Source organism: Amphiura filiformis, chromosome 17 (assembly GCF_039555335.1).
Source record: "Amphiura filiformis chromosome 17, Afil_fr2py, whole genome shotgun sequence".
NCBI lineage: Eukaryota > Metazoa > Echinodermata > Ophiuroidea > Amphilepidida > Amphiuridae > Amphiura > Amphiura filiformis.
Window position 1 is genome coordinate 7,791,700 of NC_092644.1, and position 23,403 is coordinate 7,815,102.

The 23,403-nt window shown below is 36.2% G+C and overlaps 1 protein-coding gene across 6 annotated transcripts in view; it reads right to left on the reverse strand.

The window, feature by feature from the left end:
• The window catches only part of LOC140136885 (uncharacterized), a 426,783-nt gene that overhangs the window by 146,221 nt on the left and 257,159 nt on the right, over positions 1-23,403 (reverse strand). For 2 of the 6 annotated variants that reach the window (XM_072158503.1, XM_072158501.1), the window contains exon 1: positions 13,742-13,966. The exons of 2 other annotated variants lie outside the window; for them this stretch is intronic. In XM_072158503.1, the coding sequence (XP_072014604.1) occupies positions 13,742-13,797 (56 nt within the window). In that variant the 5' untranslated portion in view covers positions 13,798-13,966. Of the gene's footprint in view, positions 1-13,414; positions 13,967-23,403 lie in introns of those variants that run through there. 2 more of the 6 variants (XM_072158507.1, XM_072158505.1) reach the window with 1 other exon arrangement.

A 23,403-nucleotide genomic window follows, 5' to 3' on the forward strand; every position in this document is an offset into this window, starting at 1 on the left:
TTTGAAAGCCACACACCCCCTGTGGAAGACTTGACTTTTATCTTCCACACAGGGAGTGTGAACTTCACCTGGAGTTACCTAAATGGATATCGTCTGCTTAACTGTGACGCTATTGCATCAACGATCAAAATATCATATCTATTGGGCAGTTTGGGGTTACCTGAATTATGGGACTCCATTTAAAATTCCAACCCCCTGTGTGGGAGATTAAGGTCATGTCTTCCATACGGGGTGTAAGGATTTCAACTGGAATAGCACATTTTCACAGCAGACATGTTTAATTATAGATCTGGTAAAACCACCACCAGGACCTAACAATTTCTGCAGCTAAAAATCCCACACAAAATATGATCAATGTGTCCTTTATGCTGAATTTTTTGAAATTCAGTTTTGCTAAACATTTAAAACATTTTTTATTCCAATTCCAAGCAAAACAGTATTTTCACAAAATATCTGCAGATTTTCACACACAATATGCTACAAATGTTCTTATTTTTGCACCAAATTGTTTTGCTATTTTGCCGGCGTAAATCATCAGAGCCTGATGAAAGCATCACAAGATTGTACAGTCCAATTACTTAGCAGGAAAACAAGACAGTCAGTCCAATTTTCTTTTTTCTCACTAGCTGCTTTGATGTCGTTAACCTTTCAGAGGAAGGCGATATTACGCATTTGATATTACGCGGTTGTTGACCAGGATGAAGGGAAACTGTATCCTACGCATAACGCATCATCAATCGTAATATTACGCTTGTTATTCTGTGTCGCATGTGCATGCTTTGGTGTTGCACAACTGTGCAATATTACGACGTCCGTACGAGATTTCTTGGTAAAATTTAGTCGCATATATTCAACACCTATATATTTTACTTAGGATATTGATTTCAATATGCTGACACATCCAATGGGCCAAGTGTCGCTTGTACTTAGGTACATTGTGTGGTGAAAATGGTTTGGAAGCCTTTCTATATACCTATTGCTACCTACAAGGAGTATTGCTACCAACAATAAGGAAGCTATACTGTGGTTAAGGTACTATACATACATGTAGTAGCATATAGCCAGGGCCTTTCAGATGGGGGGGGGGGCAAAAAGGGGGAAGTCATCTATCCCCTCAAGGTGTACAAAATATGATGAAAATGGGTTGGAAGTGTAAAAAAGGCCTAAAAATCTGAAATATCACAGGGGGCAAGACTTCTCACAAAGGGGCAGCTTCCCCCTTGTCTCCCTGGCTACACCACTTTTGTATGCATAGTTGTATACTGGTTGTGACTCCAAAATGGGGGTTGGAGCCAGTCTAGGGTGATGTGCATGATCATCTGTAGCCATAATGTACAATATTTTTCAATGCATTTCGTTATTCTTTTCAGGACTTATCTTTTGGCATAGCCTATTTGTATAAGAAATTTTTTTTATTACTGCGCATGGAGGCTAGAACTTATACCATCATGCGCCAGAGTCTAGTCCCTGATCAACTGAGCTAACTGGACTGCTGAAACAATAAAAACACAAGTTCTTTACTCAGCAAGTGACTTTAATGCAACATAAATGTGAACGCATAGATCTAGATCTCGGTGAAATCTAGTTTAACAGGACTTTGATACTTCCGTTTCAGACTCGAGTTCCCTTTACTTAATGCAATCTTACAGAACAAGTTTCAGACATCAGTATTGAATTTGGCATTAAAGCTATCCATTTTTAAAGATTGTTCCATAAATTTTCTTGACAATCGGCATTTTACCCCAGCATTTTCCACAATAGTCTAGCAAGGACAAATAAAAAAAAGTGAGGCGGAAAGTACAAAAAAGTACAAAAGAAAGAAAGGAAATTGAACACACACAGTGGATCCTATTATATTGCCTCGACTGGGGGACCTATACACCAATTTCTGTATGTAAAGCCCTATAGATCTTGTGACCATGGTGTTTGCATGTCTATGTTTTATGAGCTTATATTCAATGTCTATGTTTTATGAGCTTATATTCATACTAAACGTCTAAGATTGCCCTTAAAAGTACCCCTTTTCCAAAAAACGATGTTGACGCCAGCATGTCAAAATTCAACTCTTTTTCGCCGTTTTTTGTGATGAGCATGAGTACCAAATTATATTCCAAATGAACCCCTCGGTAAAAGCAACTTAATAACATAGAGAGGCTTGGCGCTTGAGATAGATAATCTGATCATACAACCAATCATGTTGATTGTAGGTCAATATGAAACAACATAGCTTCGCAATCTTATTTTCTTACAAATATTTTTTCTATTTATGACTAATTTACCAATAATCTATAATGAGAGAATTTGATTTGATTTGTTCGGGTTTTGACAACCCTGGATAACCCAAGAAAGCCTCTATCGAAGCTTATTTCCATTGGGGTCCATTTGAACACCGGGACGGGTTGGGAACAGTCAGGGGTTAACACCTCTTTCCGAAACTGGCTGCGAGATACATGTACAGATATGGATCTCTGCACACAGGACCGACGGCTTAACGTCCCCACCGAAGGACCGAGTACTTTCATGATTCATTTACCCAATTCTAAATGAACCATGGGGAGAACAGAAGTCTGAATTTAATCTACAGATGTTGCCAATTAATTTCAGACTTTTTTTGCCAAGTCAATATCCCAGCAAATCGCCACCGCCGGTAATTGAACCCGGGACCTCATGCACTAAAGGCAAGTACCCAGCAAACACAAAAACGTTTTTAAAACGTTTTAAATAAGTTATATTTTGGCTTTTGGTTTAGGTAAAACGTTTTAATAACATTAAAATGTCGGGTTATATAAAGGTCATGATAACGTTTTAAAACATTTAGTATGAAAACACACTACAACAATATTTTTTAATGTTTTCAAAAAATGTTATTGTAAACTATTTTTGCAAACATTTTTGCCAAATATTGTGTCAATACTTAAATAACATTATGTTAAAATGTTTGAACCCAGCAAACACAGAAATGTTCTTAAAATGTTTTTTCAAAACCTTTTAATAACATTTAAATGTCGGGTTATATAAAGGTCATGAAAACGTTTTTAAAACGTTATTGAAAATATTTTGGGCAAACATTTTTCATAAAATATTTTTTCAACCCCAAAATAACATTCTGTTTAGAATGTTTTGTATTAAGTTTTCAAGAATGTTTTTGGAATGCTATTAAAACGTTTTTATACCCTTTATATAACCCGACATTTAAACGTTTTCTGTAAAACATTTTTGTTTGCTGAGCAGTAGATTATCAAAAATGTTTTTAAGGTTATGAAAACGTTTTATACTCTTAATATACCCTTTATATAACCCGACATTTAAACGCTTTTCTGACAACCTTTTATAACCTTTTGCGAATGATGTCGAACACGTTTTGTGTTTGCTGGGTACCCTAACCATTGCGCCACGGTCTCCCAACCATTAATAACTAAACATTATTTTTAGGCCGAATATACTCATAGAGATACAAACTATTAACATTGGGCTATTCCAGTTGAAATCCATGCCCCTGTGAAAGATTTTGGAAATATCTTACACACAGGGAGTATGTTTTTTAAGTGTAACTGGTCAGGGTTAATCATTTTGAAATGCATACTCCCGCTGTATTATGGCTTTACCTATATCTTCCACAATTGGAGTGAGTATTTTAAATGGAAGTTACCCAATTTTCTATTCTATTCGAAACTCATACTCCCTCTGTGGAAAACTGAAGCTAAATCTTCCACAGGGGTAGTGTGGATTTCAAATGGAATAGCCCATTTTCAATCATTTGCTTCTGGGGTTTGAAGGAAGTTAGGGTCAAGTGAACCCAATGCTTAACTGTACGTTACAACACCTGCTATAAAACACGTCATATGCTGTTGTTGATTGCGGACGATGAACGCATTCTTGCACAAAATGGATTTTTTTTTAAATCACAATGATAAATTTTTGGTACTATTTTTGACGAGAATGCTATGTGAATTAAAATGAGTACAAACTTTCCTAGTATTGGATCAGTGGTTAATTATTATGAAGTTACGTAAAAAATTACTTGTTCTAAATATTGTTTAAGTCTATAGCAGGCAGAGTGAATAGCATGGGGTAATGCACACTACATATAGAATGCATATCAGATCCCGACTCATACACAATTTGTGTTATTTGTAATGCTTTCACATGCACTGGTGAGTGGAGTAGTATGGGAAGAATTTCTAGAGGTGCAAAAAGCCTGCAAAATTGCACCTTGCACGGGACCTTGCAACTTGTCCTGCCGGCGTCAAGGGAGGGGGTGGGCGGATGTGGGGTGTACTGGGATACTGCAAATGTAGGCTACCTGTAACTCCCAAATTGTTGGAACAAATAGGGTTCTTTATTCAGGGTTCAAAAATTTGCAAGTTCAGGTGTGTGCCCATACCCAGGGGTGGATGACTTAGAGGGCTTGAGCCCCATGGGTTTTATGCAAAAATTAAGCTATTTGAGCATATTTTAACAACTCAGTCCCCCAATTTCAAAGATTCTTGGACACACCCCTTAATTCGGCCCATATTTAAAGTGTTTTAGGCATAAGCGCCAATCCAGCTTGAAATGTGGAGGGGGCAACCAGCCTAAATTGAGCCCATGGTTTTAGACCTTAAATGGGCCAAAGGGTCACATTTTCTTCTGTTCTAAATATGGATTCAGTTGATTCAGATTGTTCTAAAGAATGACTATGTGGATATCGCTATAGTCTACATAGTAAGAGGGTTCTTCATATTTTCTTCTGTTCTAAATATGGATTCAGTTGATTCAGATTGTTCTAAAGAATGACTATGTGGATATCGCTATAGTCTACATAGTAAGAGGGTTCTTCATCTGTCCCTTATGGGCTGTTGACATCGTGTCACACAGACTATACACTGTAAACACGGTTATTGGATAATGTTCATTACTAAATGTGCCGACATTGATATGACATGTTTTAACCCCATGAGAACTACCTGCCGATTGGCCAAAAAGAAGTTTTCATTATCAATTGGACCAATCAGCAACATTGTTAGAATAATTTCACCATGCAAAAAAATTAGGGTGAATTATTTGCAAAGCTCCATTCTGATTGGTGATTAAAATGAAGATATCATGTAATTGCCCAATCAGAGGCAATGTTAGATCGGTAGTGCTCAGGGGGTTAAAAGCACCGTTTGATTAATTTGGTATATATTTGTAGGAAGATTAAGGGGGTCCTGCACATGGCCAATTTTGTGCCTATTTTTGCATTATTAACAAAAATTATAGCGCATTGGTGACAAGTAAGATATGTATATTATTGGGACAAGGACTACAACTACTGTACTGAAAATTCAGCAACTCAAGGCAAGTAGTTATTGATTTATTGATCAAAATTGGGTTTCCCTCATTTTTGACTGTAACTCCACAACTGTTGCCTGTGCTGAAATAAAATTTTCAGTGCAGTAGTTGTAGTCCTTGCCCCTATTATATACATATCTAATGTCACCAATGCGCTATAATTTTTGAGAAAATGCAAAATTAGGCACAAAATTGGGCAGGGGTGTAGTACCCCCTTAAATAAAAAGTATGGCTGCCTGCAAGCTTATTGGGCAAAATACATCACTTGATCCAGGAATTATGCCTGTATAAAGGTAAACGATTGCCTTTCTGAACTCCGTAGCTTAGAGTGATAGAGTATAGCTTTATATGCAGTACAATTAGGGCATACAGTTGAATAATTTGATTATAGATGAAATTAATCACAAGATAAATTCTACTGTGAGTGTGCAGTTGAGAAGTCAATTGGAGGTAGCTATAGTAAAAATATATTTGTGTAATAAATTGTATCTTTTTGTTGAGACAAATATGTTTACATTCAAGTACACCGTTTTGTAGCGTTATAGGGCTATTCCAGTTGAAATCCACACTACCCCTGTGGAAGATTTTGGAAATATCTTCCACAGGGGAGTATGATTATCGGATGTAATTGGTCAGGGTTAATCATTTTGAAACCTGTACTCCGCCTGTGTTATGGCTTTACCTATATATTACGCAACTGGAGTGAGCATTTCAAATGGAAGTTACCTAATTATCTACTGTGTTCAAAACCCTTTCCTAATCTTTTAATAAACCAACATTTAAAGCTAATTAAACACTTCATAACTTTTTTTATCAAATTTTTAAAAGTTATTTAGACCGTCCCAATCCGAATGAGCCGTAAATTCCTCCCCGGTCAATTTTGTTTTATTTCGTGTTTAAAAAGTTATGGTTTGTTAAACTTTGCTCCTTCAACAAAATTATAGCTTTTTTTCGTTTCTACGTGTGTCTCTTTTTCCACATTGCTGGCAATAAATATCAAACAGTCATAATTGGCGGTCATTTCAAATCATCCCCAAGTCAACGAGGTTTAAGAAGGTTCTCTCATTGTTAATTGTTGGTTATGCATACCTATACAAAATACAATGCCTGGTAACCCACCACTTGAAAAGGATTTAGCAAAAGCAAACAAAGACCAGAGCTATTAAAAGTTCTATAGCCATCTAAGGTAGAAGCTTATTATCCACTTCAATAATAGGATTATTGAACATGTTGTGACTATCAAAATAAGACAGATGTCGCGCCAGCTTTAAAAGTGACCGATGAATACGACCTTCGTGCACATTTTACATCGTAACTCAGAATACAATTTAGGGAATTTACGGCTCGTTTGTGCTGCCGCGTCACATTTTGTGTTTGCTGGGAATGTATTAAAGTATTTATTTATTAACCCAGTGTATTGGGGCTATTGCATTTAAAATCCACACTCCCCCTGTGGAAGATTTTGTAAATATCTTCCACAGGGGGAGTATGAATTTCAAATGGAATTAACAATTAGCAGCTCCATTAAAAAACTCATTCTCCCTCTGTAGAAGATTCAGTTTGAATATTTTGCAGAGGGTGTATGACATTCAAATAGAGCTGCCCAATGTGTTCGTTTCATTTGAAATTCATACTCCCCCTGTGGCGGATATTTGCAAAATCTTCCACAGGGGTAGTGTGGATTATAAATGGAATCGCCCAATTTACGCGTAAAATAGGGTGGTGTTGCTAATTCGATCTGGTCGGACGGCACGTAGCACTCGTGTCTAGCTCACGGTTCATTCATCACCAATATGACTGAAGGGTGTTGACTACTATAATGAAAGACAAAGATAAAAAGACTAGTTTGCTTCTGACGTCACTGTCAATAAAATTCTATACGATCCTTGATTGGCTAATACCGCGTATAAGGAAGGTCGACTCATCTGACTGGTGCCGATCGGAGAAAAGGAATAGCAGTGAATGGCGAAAAATTCGAAAAAATTACGTACTCTTACAAGGCAAAAAGCAACTTTTCTAGGCATTGTTGACATGGTGCCTTCACCAAAGAAAGTTTCCTAGTATAAAGACCTAACTTTTGAGATGGTTTGTATGTTTAACGGTGCAAAATTAACAATAAGGCGCCCGCTTTACGACACTTGTAAACAAACCGTGCTCGGAGTTTGATTGACAGATGACATCAGACGCAAACTAGTCTTTTTATCTTTGTCTTTCATTATACTCATTTGCATGACAAAACTGAAGGTGCGTTGATCTATATTACATTTACTTCATAAATTTGACCCAATTTTAATAACATGTTTGCCAGTTATGTATGTGTATGTTTCCAAAATGCACATTTTCTTCAATGATCCTTTCAACATGTTCAAAATAACCTGCAAGCTGTTTCAGATTACATACATGTAACTTTGAAGAGGGCAAATTATTGGCAATTTCTGCTGGATTTTTATTCTGACCTGAGGGGGGAAACAGGGGAGAAAAAAACCCCACTGTGCCACTAACATCCTAAATGCATAACATAATATGCTTAAAGGAGGATTTCGTGATCCTAGCATCCTCAGTAGATATCCACAAAAAAAGCTTATTTTCAAAATTTCAGTTGATTCCGATTTTGCGTTTGAGTTATGCATGAGTATGTGTATTACACTGCTCCATAGACAATGTGTTGTAATTTTGTTCTGGTGCACCAGAACGAAATTCAAATTTGACGATATTTTTGCTAAACGAATTAATCTGCAAGAAATATTTGGTACATAAACATTATGTAGCCAGAGGTATCCAGTGGTGTAAAAATCTCAACTTTTTTTGGGAAAAGTGGGAGGATGAGGCTGTGGATCACGAAATGCCCCTTTAAAACCAGTGGCCTGTTAACTTGGTTGGAACTTTTTAATATAAACATGAGTAGTCTATACTGGGGATGATGGCTTGCACAGCAAATTATTTGCAATGTGTTGTGACAAAATATAAAGAATGAGCTTCATGACAAAAATTGAGCGTTTTGATCAAATGATGGAGCAGTTAGCCACACTATTTTGTATTAAAAATAAATAAAAAGTGTATTTTCAATTTTTCTTCATTCATTCAAATTAATCTAAAGGCATTGAAAGGAACCTCTGTAGAATTCAAGTTAAATCACTGGGAAAAATGATGAATCACATGACAGCCATTACGGCTGTAAATATCGATCGAAATGCCTGCACAAAACTTGCAGGTCCATGAACTTCTACATAATACTTATTTTCCTCTTTCCAGAGTAATGGAGCATATAGAAATTAAGTAGAATTGCCCAGGTTCGTTTACCTGAAGATTAGCTAGGCTGCATAATTTGATGCAATTACTCGGTGCTTGGAAAAAAAATAGTTTTACAGATTCAGATGTGAAAATACGCTTGTTTTTGATGGAATTTTTAAACCGTTTCTTGAGGTGTGAGTGACGAAATGCTCCACTGTTCATCGGAGCATGAGTGCTATCAAGTAGATCAGTTCAGTTACCTCTAGATCTACTGGGCTGTGTGATTTAATGTATCGGCAGAGTGCAACACTATCGTAAGTGCAGTAGAATGCAATAGCTGCCATTTGCAACATTTCAATAAATGTACTATAGTTTTTCCAATAACACTAGAAAAAAATACCCAACTACATGTAAAGGTGATATCTTGGGATTAGCTTTGTGGCCATCAGGAAAGTATACAGAACATCAAAACTTTACAATGAGCATGCCATGATGAGGGAATTGTGCAGCAAACAATGGGCGATTTACAAAAGGCAGCTATTACATTCTACTGCACTTACGATAGTGTTGCACTCTGCCGACGCTATACAACTTGACACAAGCGAAAATGTATGAATAATGAAACCAACATGCAACATATGCCAAAATAGCCTCATCTTTACCGCCATCGTACGACCTCCATTCAAATATCATAGCTTCACAGTTGACCTCTAATGGTAGAGTATGAGTTACAGTACTTAGTATTCAAACTTTAGTTAGTAAAGCTGACATTTCACGTATTAATCCTATCTCAGGCGCATTCAAGGCCAACATCGATATAACATAAAGTGCCAAATAACGGAAAACCTTATGGCATTGCTATTCTACATAATCTTGAGGCTTTTATCCATATTCTTTACATCTTACTAACCACGCATAGAATCCCAATAAAGGTCCAATGGATATATCTTTTAAAAAGCCATATTCGTTGCATATTATAACCATGCATAGAATTCCAATAACGGTCCAATAGATATATATCTTGCTCTTTTAAAAAGCGCATTCAATGAGCTCTATATGAGAAATCAAATATTTTTGTTGAAGGAATTGCTTTGAAACAGGCAATGACCAAGGCAAGATCTACATTATTACTAAATGTGTGCACTTGTGTGTATGAAAATAACAAATGACTCTAACAAATTTAGTAAGATTATGCTTACAAAAATCTAAAATTGAACTGGCATGTTGCATTTGTGACAGATTTAAAGCAGTCGCTTTTTTTTTTCTTGCACCCCAACTTTTGAGGCAAACCCCGAAATTATGTAAATGTACACTTTTTGCACCAATTTTGCACAAAATTTGATTTTGCCCTCCCCCTGAAATTCGCATTGCCCCCAAAACCCCCCAGTGCTGCCATTGGATAAAAGGTCAAAACATGATTATGAACATGTGTTCAAAACATTATTGAAAAATATCTTGGGCAAATATTTTTGCAAAATATTTTGTCAACACTTAAATAGCATTCTGTTTAGAATATTTTGCATCACATTTTCCAAAATGTTATTAAAAATGTTTTTATACCCTTTAAACATTTTCTGTGAAACGTTTTGTGTTTGCTGGTTTTTTTTCCCCACTTTAAGTCATTTTAAGGACACATTACTCTTTGTTGTCCCCATTTTTGGAGGGGGTTAAACCTGAATCTTCCCCTGAGGGATAGTGACTTTCAAACAGAGCTGCTAATATGTTTATAATTCCATTTGAAATTCATACTCCCCTGTGGAAGTTATCTCCAAAATCGTCCACAAGCGTACATTGTGGATTTTAAATGGAACACCTCAATGTCGTGGGAGTACATCTGAGTCTAATAAATAGTATCGGTATGTTGTTTTTCTATTCGAATGCAAGGTCATTACAGATGTAGTATTCATCATCAAGAGCTTTAAATAATCATAAGCACGTCATTAGGTTTTATTTCTTTCGACAAGTAATTCCATTTTCCATGTAGCACATTTTATCTTACTTCATTATTGACTGCTTCGCTGAGTGGAATTCTAAATGGGCTATTCCATTTGCAATCCACACTACCCCTGTGGAAGATTTTGGAAATATCTTCCACAAGGGGAGTATGTTTTTCAAATGTAATTGGTCAGGGTTAATCATTTTGAAACCTATACTCCCCCTGTATCATGCCTTTACCTGTATCTTGCGACTGGAGTGAGTATTTCAAATTGAAGTTACCCAAATGTCAATTCTATTCAAAACTCATACCTCCTCTGTGGAAGACTTTAGCTAAATCTTCCACAGGGGTAGTGTGGATTTTGAATGGAATAGCCCAATTATAAATGACTCTATAATAAACAGGAATTTGTGATTGTAAGTTATTAACAGCACTAGTCTAGAATCACAATTGTTATTGAAATAAATGGTGTTAAACGTTTAAAGGTGCAATGTACAATTATTTCCATCAAATTTGAATTTTCTTCATTTTTCATAGCTAGAAATGCTGGTCAATTTACATCAAAGTTATAAGCTATGTATGTTTGAAGCAGAATTCTTGGAGATGACTAACTTTCTACAAAATACCAATAGACATTAGGCTGAGGCACCCTATTTAGCATTAGATTTTTCACCTGACTTACCTGGGTGAAAAATCAATAAAATGTCCAAAGCTAATGTTAAATACGGCGCCTCCGTCTAATGAATTGTGCAAGAGTATTTAGGTTTTGACCGCCCACACTCAGATCCATCAAAGCATAAGCTAGTACACTATCTGCACAACTAACATTGGAAGCATCCTATATCAAAACATGACTTCCATGAAACTATGTGTTATAGAATCAACATTTAATAATCACAAGTGCATTGAGGCTAAATAATATTCCCTGAAATACACAACCATCAACACAGGTGTTTTTAATGTTGATGTGTTTACATTATGTGGTCGTCATTTCGTCACATTCGGCATTGTTCAATTCACCCAGTTAACAGTTGCTTAAACTTTTAAACAGCTGTTATAACATTTTTCCCTCAGTGATACTTTGTAGTGTTATAACATGTTTCCTTCTGTTAATTCACTGTGTTAAAATGATAACCTATGCTGTAGGTCTACGGGAAGTTAACATTTAGCGTGTTTATACTGAGCACCTTGCATTGCCGCGCTTTTACCTTCACCTGTATTTTTAACCTTCTCACCGTCATCGGGTCATTGACTCATTACTCACATATTCAGTGGAGAGAGAATATATTTTTGTGACCTTGACTGCTCATGCTGTATTGTACGTAGTAGGCTACTTCCGGTGTTGCACATCATTAGCCAAACTGTTTCTACTGCGAACATTACCGCATATTCCTCACATCAAAAGGTGGTTGCTAGTGAGGTTCACTCGCAATCAACCCACATTCACCTTATGTTTCTACTGGGGCTGTTATACCAATCCTCGCATCACCCTGAATTAACTCAATATCACCGGTAAATGTTTGCTAAGTAGAAACACGCAGAATGAATAACTGTTATTTTAATGATTTAGGAAAGATAAATTCCATCTTTTTAACACAGATGATTAACAACCACTTTCAATGGTTTAAACCGCAAAGTCTTTTAAGTGATACTATTGTCCTCAACCATGTGAAATGAAATTAATGAAGTGAAATAAAGAGTGAGAAAATGTCAACGCACAAGACAAAGTTTATGTGCTAGACCTTTTGATACCAATTGGGATTTATAAAACAGTAATCAATCCGAAAAAAAACTGTAAATTATCTTCTGAAGATAGCAATTTGTAGTTAGGAAATTTATATTGCAGATAGCATTACAAAAGTGTCCAAAGTTGCAGATAAGCAAATTATAGTAATGCTATCTACTGAAGATAGCAAAATGTTGTAACTAAAAAGCATGATTATTTGTCTTGTCTTCAGAGTGAACTTGTCCAAAACTGCAGATATCAAATTATAGTAAGGCTATCTACTGAAGATAGCTAAATGTTGTAACTGAAAAAGCATGGTTATCTGTCATGCCTCCAGAATAAAATATTCTTTTTGTAAAGAATGTAAAACTCTTTAAAAAAAATTAATAATAATAATAGATGTTATTACTCCATTAGGCCTACTGCAGATCATTGCATTGTCCACTTCTACAAAGTTCTGAAATCTATCTGGTCAACATATATTCAAAAACTGGTCAACTTTGTATTCAAAAACTGGTCAACTTTGTATTCAAAAACTGGTCAACTTTGTATTCAAAACCTAAATTAATTCATAATATCATCCTCCCACTGAATTGGATATCTTACATACCAAGTAAAGCTAATTTACAGGATAAAAATCAGGTCACACATATGATAAAAAAATTAAAATGTACATAATCATATCATTTGACGGTGGTGTTAAATCTATAAAGCAGAATAGTTGTAAAGGTCAGGTGTTTATTATAAAGGATCCGCATGGTTTACAGTGCCTGGTACCTAGTTCACATGTTATCGGTAAGGTGTTGACAACACCGCTTTAAGTTCAGTCGGTCGGCAACGCAACGATTTCATATTAATCACTGCGTAGTATGATCTGGAACCAAATGGTGATAGTCGTAATAAATAACGCAGCCGGTAAATACATGATATACAATGTGGCAATACAGCATTTATATTAATCACTGCGTGGTATGAACAGAGATGAACTGGCACCAAACATAATAGTCGTAGTAAGTAACCCAGCCAGCAGAGCACATGATACAATTTCAATATATATGCCCGGTGGTGTTACCTTCTGTGGTATCTACACCACACAGTTATAGAACTAAGCATGCATGCACACATGTGTAATATACCGATATATTGCAACATACCTATATGTGTGTAAACAAATTATGAATTATATAGGTATAATAATAACAACTCACCGGGGTACTTGCGGTACGGGAGCAGATAACTAGCGTAGCCATGGTGTAGTAAGTACTGACAATCAATCAATCAAAACAAAGTTCCACTGGTTGACAGCAGCAGGATAGCTAGACAAGCAGGACAACACAGCTACCAATTCATATGATTCGGTACTTTTTGGTAAAGTCAGTTGCCACCAAATCATTCATTCATTCATTCACAAATAAGCAAAGCAGAGGATGTGTGTATACAATAATGCTTGGTGCTACGATTTTTTGGTTAAATTTTTTTTCTATAGCCGTGCAGTATGATCTACGCACAAGCAACCATGCTAAGCACTTACGTACCAGTCACCCACAACAAGCGGTATAAGTAAACTTGCTACGACAGCTGGTGTACGCATCAATCACAAGATGATGACGACACAGGATTAGTCCGATTTGGAGGATCGCAGTAGGCTACTTCTGGGACTACGCTGCTCATTTAACTTGTCAATACAAACTATCTCCAAGGGCGCAATGTGACATTCCTCATTTACTCTGCGCTGACACTTTATGCACTCTAGTCACTGACACTTTATGCACTCTAGTCACTGACACTTTATGCACTCTAGTCACTGACACTTTATGCACTCTAGTCACTGACACGTTCATCTCGTTCACTCTTGCAGTGGTCTACCCACGGTGGCTCACTGCAAGTTTTTTTCTCATGACAGATTCTGCTAAGTCTTGTTGCTATCCACGCACACAGCTGTGTTTGAATGTCACACACTGGATGCTAAGCTTGTATTTCATTGGCTAGATTTGGTTGATCACCTGTGATGTTTACCCTTTCATATTATGATGATGGAATTTGCAATAAATTTGGAGAAAGATGAACATCAGGAACCACTCACTATGTACTTCTACTGTATGTTGCAATACATACAAACAACTGTTTCTTTTAGATAAATTGGATTAAATAAATATTGAATTAAACTCTGTATTGCACCAATACCATGGTCAAATTACAAATTTACAAGCCCACTCATTCCACCAATCAAATGAAACCAGAGAATACCACTGAGTTCCTGGCGGCAACAGCATCCGTGCCTCGACGAGAATATTGATTTGTTTGCCGGACATATCACACATTTTACAATAGAACTGATGAGCACAAGTGTCAGGCACTAGGATCCACAACATGCTCATCTATCAGGGCACAGTTCTTTAACCCCTATACATTTGTACATTCATTGAATGACATTTGAAAATTTGAGTACAAAAACTCATACTCTGCCACTTGAGGTCAAATTTTGCACTATATGGTTGTTTAATTGAGGTTATTGGGCTATGGCACTAGAATGAGGTCATTGTGGTCCATAGTGAGGGTGGGCCTGCCAATAGCAATATTGGATAGAGTGTGTGTCAATGCAGGTAGATATATTGGGCTATTCTGGTTAATATCCATACACCCCATGGAAGCCATAACCTTATGGAGGGGGAGGGGGGTGTCAAATTTTATATGGATTACAACCTGAACTTCGGGTGACTCCATTTGAAATCTGCACCCATTGTGCAGTGTCCAAACTGTCACTGGGTTCAAATCCCTTCTGAAAACCTACCTTTTCTCATGATGTTGCTTTTGTTTGTTTTGTTTTGTTTTCTGTGTTTCTGCGCTTTGTATCCTCTGGCATTAGGCGCATTATAAATGCCGTGTTACTTACTTACTTACTTACTTGTGTGGACGATTAAAGTCATGTCTTCCATAGGGGGTGTATGGAGTTCAACTGGAATAGCCAATCTCATAGATATGAAACACATGACTTGTGGGTGACCTGAATAAAATAAAGTCTTACACAGAAAACACCTGCTTTACAGATTTACTGATTTTATCATAACTATGCAATAGTAAACTACTTATTTTGCTTTTTATTAAATGCTATATTACTTTCTAATGCTAACAATTTTGAACTTGCTACCTATTAAATATAGCAAATAATCACATTGCTATCTACTGAAGATAGCAACTATTTTTTTCTGAAAACAGTTTTTTGTTACAATGTTATCTATTTAAGATATCATATTTTTTTGTAAATTTATATGTGATGAAAATGGCAAATTATTATAATGGCTACCGGATAGCTATCTACTGAAGATAGCAAAATGATGAGCTATGTTTAGTGAAGATAATAAAGTTGTATAGACAGTGCATGATCTGATGTTACTTTTCCAAACCCAGGCTACTTTTTGAACATCATGCATACAGCTCGTATGACCCTCTACAATACTGTACTGTACAGAATAAAGCATAGTATCAACATATCTGCCAATAGCCTCAGATTGAGCATGTTATAAACACACTTGCAGTGTCTATTTAAAATAGAATTCTTTCTTGTAATACCCTCCACAAGTAATCTTTAAACAAGAGACTTTTCTTCACACATTTGATATCAATTCATTATTGGTTGAAATAATAACATTATCTGTTTCTAGATATGTGCATTGTGCAAGTTAAATCAAATTGAAATCAAACTCTAATAAATAATAATGCCTCATTCTGTGCATGCAAAGACATGTATCCTTAACTCACTATCATCTAAAGATCAATTAACCATTCTTAATCTCTAAGATTAAGGCTATACCTATATTAGAAGTTTATTCATTGTATCCTTATTGAACTCTGGAAGCTCTAAATACAACTCATTGAATCTATGATTAATCGACATAGCCTATTTCTATACATGTAGCAACATAGCACTTAATTCTTGAGGAACAGTTTGTTAGTGTACTGCAAAAAGGTCATAAGTGCATCATAATATCAAAAGCACTTACAGCCTTCTTGCATTCAACTGATACAATGTACATTGAGTACAAGAAGGTCATAAGTGCATAGTAATAACAAAGCACTTACAACCTTCTTGTATTCAACTGATACAATATACATTGAATGCAAGAAGGTCATAAGTGCATAGTAATAACAAAGCACTTACAACCTTGTATTCAACTGATACAATGTACATTGAATACAAAAAGGTCATAAGTGCATAGTAATACCAAAGCACTTACATCCTTTTTACATTCAACCAAGAAGTCATCCCTATGATAAGTCATCAATTTCCTTTCTAATCCTAAAAGAATTAAGCTTATTAAAAAAACCTAAGTAGAATCAAGCTATAGTTTGCAACTGATAGATTTTCCATACAACTCTTAACTACCTTGTAACAACAAAAACATTGCCGACAAATTCAAGGTACCCACATAAGGCATAGATATTGATAGATAAAACAAGGTATGTTGTAGGTATTGATAGCATGATTGATAGATTTGCCGTACAACTCTAAGTACTTATAACAACAAAGCCTTACCGACAGATTGCAGGGACCCAAATAATAAAGTGTATAGCTTTGCAGATCCTTGCTATCTACCAAAGATAGTCAGGAAACACAGCACTAGATTTACCATTATACAAACACAACATTGCTTTTGCATGCGGTTACCCAGCATTATTGACAGTCAAAACAGGATATATACATCATAGACATTTTTAGAGGGTGACATTTTTATAATCCAGACATTATGTAAGTATTGAAACATAGCTCAGTTATGATTGTATACAAACAGAATTGAAACTTTTTCACCAAAATTTAACAAAATCTCAAAATTGAAACTTGTTCATTTCATTTTTTTTAAATGGGCATATAAAAATGATTCATAATCTTACCATCATGTGGATGGTAAGATGAACCTTGTGGTAGGGGTAGGTTTAAGAGATTCAACTACTTTAAAAAGTTGATGTTCTATGGCAACTCTCTGATCCAAAAGTTCCCTAGTCCAAAGGTTCACTAGTCCGAACACGTAATTTACCATTCGCTAGTCCGAATTCTGAAGAAGATTAGCTAGTCTGAATATCAGGTTCTCTAGTCCGAGGGTTCACTAGTCCGAATAATAAAAAAGGTTCTCTAGTCCGAATATAGAATAAGGCTCAATAACCCTAACCCTAAAACTAACCCTTATTCTATATTCGGACTAGAGAACCTTCGGGTTAGCGAACTTAACTTCAGATTAGTGAACTAGAGAGAAGTCACACAGCAAATCAACCCCCACAGCCTCATGTCTCACCACACTTAATCCCCTCAGCACTACCTGCCAATTTAACACTACCTCTGATTGGTCAATTACATGATATCTTTACTTTAATCACCAATCAGAATGGATCTTTGCAAATAATTCACCCCAATTTTTTTGTGTGGTGAAATTATTTTAACAATGTTGCTTGCCAATTGACAATGAAAACTTCTGTTTGACCAATATTGAAGTCACATTCATGTAACAAGTTTTTGAAACTGTTTGATTAACCCTAACAAAAAAAACCCACTTGGGGGTTCTGTTGGAGGTGCAGCGTTGCAACTTGCCCACCCCCATCCTGCTGAAGGGGATACACCAGGCCTGTGATATCTTGTAGTATTTAGTAGGTTTAGGGTTAAGAGATTAAACTGCTTTATGACACAGCAAACCAACCCCTCACAGCCTCACCACACTTAACAAGATTGTTATTTGAAGTCACCATGTATGTGAAAGGTGCCAATAATTTTAAAACAACATGCCATTAAGTGCAACAGTCTCTATAAATCCAAGCTTAACAGGTTACAATAACCATGGATGCAATTATGTACTCTATTATAGCTGCCTTATGACTTATGTCAAAATTATTACTTTTCCTTTAATGCTCTGCGTGCTAGCCATGCGCTTCAATGGAAAAAGTTCAAGTTTTGAAATATTTTCTCAAAATATCAAGAGCTATCTTAAGAACTACTGAACAATCAGGCTTGTTTGTACTCATTTTAATGCATTTTCCATGCTGATTCCAAATATGGTCATGAAAATTTACATTTCTACAATTTTTGAATTTTGAATTTTTTTTTAAACATGTCGTCTGCAGTCGACACCCACATGAAGAGAATTAATATATAATTTGGTTCACCTCAAGTTCGGTTGTGACGAATGTGCATATTTCGCTCGCCGCAGTATCAAATCGCACACATAAAGTAAAACGCGCTGAGTATACATGCATGCATACATGTAGATGGGCCGTTTATCGGCATGCTTGTGGTGCAACCGCGAAAAAGCATTGACGTCACTAATAAACTTGACGTCACTAATATACTTTTGATCTATTTTTCCATTCCTCCCTTGGAGTTTATTTTATACTCCTTTGAATTTGAAAGAGTGGTCTAAACCAGGTTCTAACCTCTTGACCTTTGACCTGATCATAGATTTACCTCAAAGAGGTTTCAACATAGATTTTAAAATAACACATAAAATGGAATGTTCCATGCATGCACCCTCAAAGGGTACTTGAATTCAACTGACACTGGTACAGCGTCTGTCGACATTGCTCATCTGAGCGTACACAGAACGCTGAACTTGTCAGTGCTTACGCGTAAACTTCCGTGGCATACATTTGTGCTATTTTGGCATTCACTAACGCACCCCTCGTTTATCGTAGGCAACATGATTACCTTCCGCAGTATGGGTTTCAACCAGATGTATCCAGAAAAGCATTGGCTTCCTAAATGCGCTATTCCATTTAAAATCCACACTACTCCTGTGGAAGATTTAGCTAAAGTCTTCCACAGAGGGAGTAAAAGTTGCGAATAGAATAGACAATTGGGTAACTTCCATTTGAAATACTCACTCCAGTTGTGGAAGATATAGGTAAAGCTATAATACAGAGGGAGTATGGGTTTCAAAATGACCAATTACATTTGAAAAACATACTCCCTCTGTGGAAGATATTTCCAAAATCTTCCACAGGGGTAGTGTGGATTTTAAATGGAATAGCCCAATACCCTGGTGGAGAGGCTCAACCATGCAGGGACATGCGCATATTTTTGGGAGGCTTTGGGGGCAGGATCCCCTGGGGTAAAAGCAGGGGGCGGCCAAAACGAAGGGGCGGCAGAAGAAGAAGGGCGACAAAAAGAAGTAGTAAAGACAAAAAGGGCGGAAAAAATTTAAAAAGTAGGGCCTATGACAAATTGTGAAAAAATGGTATTATACAAAAAATTGGGTCAACCTTTTCGGGCTGTTGAGGAAGGGGCGGCAAAATTGAATTTGGTGGTACGCCACTGAGGGAAGATGGGCAATTGACCCACTTGCCTTCAATGTCACATGAGGCAGCTTTGATGATATTGCTAGATAGCAAGACTCCGATGCAAAAACCAAACACTTGCTTGCATCACATTGTTTATGTAGGAGACTCTGGTGATGACAACACAGCAAACAAGTTTCATGTTGAAGCTAACAGACTTATAAGCTTATTACAATCTTCAGTGGCGGATCCTGGATTTGGAAATAGGTCACAGTTACAGGAGGCCGAAGTGGTTGCTATTGGGTATAAGATATACTCTAACATGTTGAATTCAAAATGTCCAAGTACCGTATTTCGTCAAATAGTCGCCCCCCCCTCAAATAAACGCCCCACCACTTTTTTCAACCAAGATGTTTCAAAAATGCCAATATTTCCATGCTATCTTGTGTATAACGATTACCAAGTTGCACACATGGTCGATAATAGCGTCACTTTTTGGCAAAAATTTGGATTAGAAACCCGGAGGTGAACTAGAAGTCAGTGTTTCTAGTTCATAGTTCGTCATTTTAGCGTGAGTTTTAAGTTTACCTAATGATTTTAACGGGAATTATCGTTCTAAAATTGACCTTGAATAAATGCGCCCCCCCCCATTTGGGAAAATGTAACGCCCCAGGGCGTTTATTTGACCAAATACGGTATATGTGATCTGCCACCAGGAAATGAGTGTATAGTTGCAAGTTGGTAGTTTTGTAATGCCCTGCGTTTTTTTTTTTTTCTGCAACCATAACGGGACACAAAATTTTATTAAATCCTAACCCTAACACAACCTAAATTTTTGCGTCCCGTTATGGTTGCAGAAAAAAATCCCACACACCATGTACGTACTGTGTTATGAACATTGTGTACAAGTTTGACTATTCACTAATATATTTCCATGATAATAATGTGTTATGAACATTGTGTACAAGTTTGACTATTCACTAATATATTTCCATGATAATAATTTTAAACGACGGTTCCTACGCGTTATACAAAATCTGGGATTTTGACAAAACTACAACATCTAAAGTCTTGAATTTTGCAGGGGCTGTTAGTTTAATAAAAGAACATTACAACCGTGTAAAAAACAGAATTTTGAAAAATATTGATGGTGTCCTCCGCAGCAAATGTTACAATATGACTTTAAAGGACTGTGTCCTCCCAGATGTGTATACCCAGCAAACACAAAAACCATAAAAAACATAATTAAAGAGTTTAACTTCAACTTCATAAAAACATTTTTGATAATCTACTGCTCAGCAAACAAAAATGTTTTACAGAAAACGCTTAAATGTCGGGTTATATAAAGGGTATAAAAACGTTTTAATAACATTCCAAAAACATTCTTGAAAACTTGATACAAAACATTCTAAACAGAATGTTATTTTGGGAGTTGAAAAAATATTTTGCGAAAAATGTTTGCCCAAAATATTTTCAATAACGTTTTAAAAACGTTTTCATGACCTTTATATAACCCGACATTTAAATGTTATTAAAAGGTTTTGAAAAAAACATTTTAAGAACATTTCTGTGTTTCCTGGGTTCAAATATTTTAACATAATGTTATTTAAGTATTGACACAATATTTGGCAAAAATGTTTGCAAAAATAGTTTACAATAACATTTTGAACACATTTAAAAAAAATTGTTGTGGTGTGTTTTCATACAAAACTTTTAAAACGTTTTCATGACTTTTTTATAACCCAACATTCTAATGTTATTGAAACGTTTTTACCTAACCCAAAAACCAAAATATACATTATTTAAAATGTTTTTAAAACGTTTTTGTGTTTGCTGGGTACTTACAGATCCTGGTAATATCACTTACATCATACATCAATTAAGTGTTGTGGTCTAATCAAGCACATAAGCTGATTGACCATGTCATGGATTTATACCAAGATTTATCATCTTCATTAATTCATACCGGTCTTTTACTTGATGTGATATAAAAAGTGCACTTGATAATTAACTGTCAAATTCAGTAGAAATGCTGAATTAAAAATTCAACTTTCCTTAATTGACTGAGTGCTCATGGCTAGTTCAATCAAATAAATTGCTTAAAGATCAATTGGTATTACAAAGAAAGATTAATTTTTGTTATGTCCATACCAAATGGTTTTGAAAATAAAAGATTAGCCAAGGTAGGAACACTTCACTGATAACCCAACAAATAAATGTGATGGACAGTTCCATCAACTCAATAATTGAAAAATACTACCACAGAGTAAAAGTAAATGATGTCCCACAGTAGCCTTATTTTGGTGAAGTGGCTATTAAAGCTGTGGTAAACAATAATTTTTAAAACCTTTACTAGCCCAATTTGATGGCTAAACTGCAGCCGTAGCAATTATTGTCTAGCTATTCTCAATATTTACATATTTTGTTTGTATCTCAACAGTAAATAGTTGCTGAAGTAGAGTGTGCTATCAGCAGGAGATAGTTGGAAGTAATGTGCTATCAACGGTAGATAGTTGATGAAGTAGTGTACTCTCAGCAAGAGATAGTTGCAATAGTGTGCTATCAGGAATAGTTGATGAAGTAGTGTGCTATCAACAGGAGATACTTCGTGAAATCAGCAGTAGATAGTTCATGAAGTACCAGTACTGCATTCTATCAGCAGTTGATAGTTGATTATGTAGTGTGCTATCAGCAGTAGATAGTTCATGAAGTAGTTTGCTATCAGCAGTAGATAGTTCATGAAGTAGTTTGCTATCACAAGTAGATAGTTGATGAAGTAGTTTGCTATCAGCAGTAGATAGCTGATGAAGTAGTGTGCTATCAGCAGGAGATAGCTGATGAAGTAGTGTGTTATCAGCAGTAGATACAAGGAACAATAACCATTGAAAGTGAACCCTGATAAATTGTCTTAAATACTTCAACTTAACTTCTGAGGTGTGTTTATACAAGTATTATGTGAATGGCTCAAATCACTTCAACATAAACCATTAACAGAGAAGTCTCTGTTAATGTATGTGTCATTTCTATTTTTATCACTTCCAACCCAATAAGAAACTTGAAGAATTTCTAAATTGTGAAATATAACCAATACAAAAATAATCTTTTACACATTATGCGCCTGTCACACTACACCGAATAGGTCTTCCGTACAAGAAACGGATGGTATTTTAGTAAATCCGTTGTTGTTCGTCAATGATCGTTTTATGTTCTTTTTATGTCCTGCTATCATCCGCCAAATGCGTTTCGTGTTCTAAAGGTGATGTTCGTTAAGTCCATCGGCAAGTTTTGTGCATGCACAAAACTTGAAACGGAGTGTACCGAATACACATGTTTGGTATTTATCCGATGTGTGTTCGTATGGTGCTGCATATTGCGGAGTTTGTTCGCTCTTCTTTTCGTTCATGTTCGTTCTTTGTTCGTTGCACTTTCGGCCCGTGTTCGCTGCAAATACGTTCCTGTGAGGCCTTCACCACGGATAGCATATTTTTGCATTCAGTGATGTACGTTGACACAAACCGTCTTAGTGTCACACTACACCGGATCGGTCTTCCGTATAAGAAACGGATGGTATTTTAGCAAATCCGTTAGTGTTCGCCAATGTTCGTTTTATGTTCTTCATATGTCCTGCTATTATCCGCCGAATGCGTTTCGTGTTAGGTGATGTTTGTTTAGTCCGTCGACAATACGTTTCAAGTTTTGTGCATGCACAAAACTTGAACGGAATCTACCGAATACACATGTTCGGAAGTTGTCCGATGTGTGTTCGTACTGTTCTGTATATATACCCTGGGTTTGTTCGTTATTCTTTCGTTTATATACCGCAGGTGTTTGCAAGGTTTCGCAGGCGCTTGTGCGGATGTAGGCCTATGGCGAACATGTGCATCGATCATCCTTTCTGAAGGGTGTGTGGCGCAATATCATATTCCCCAGTACTTTAGTG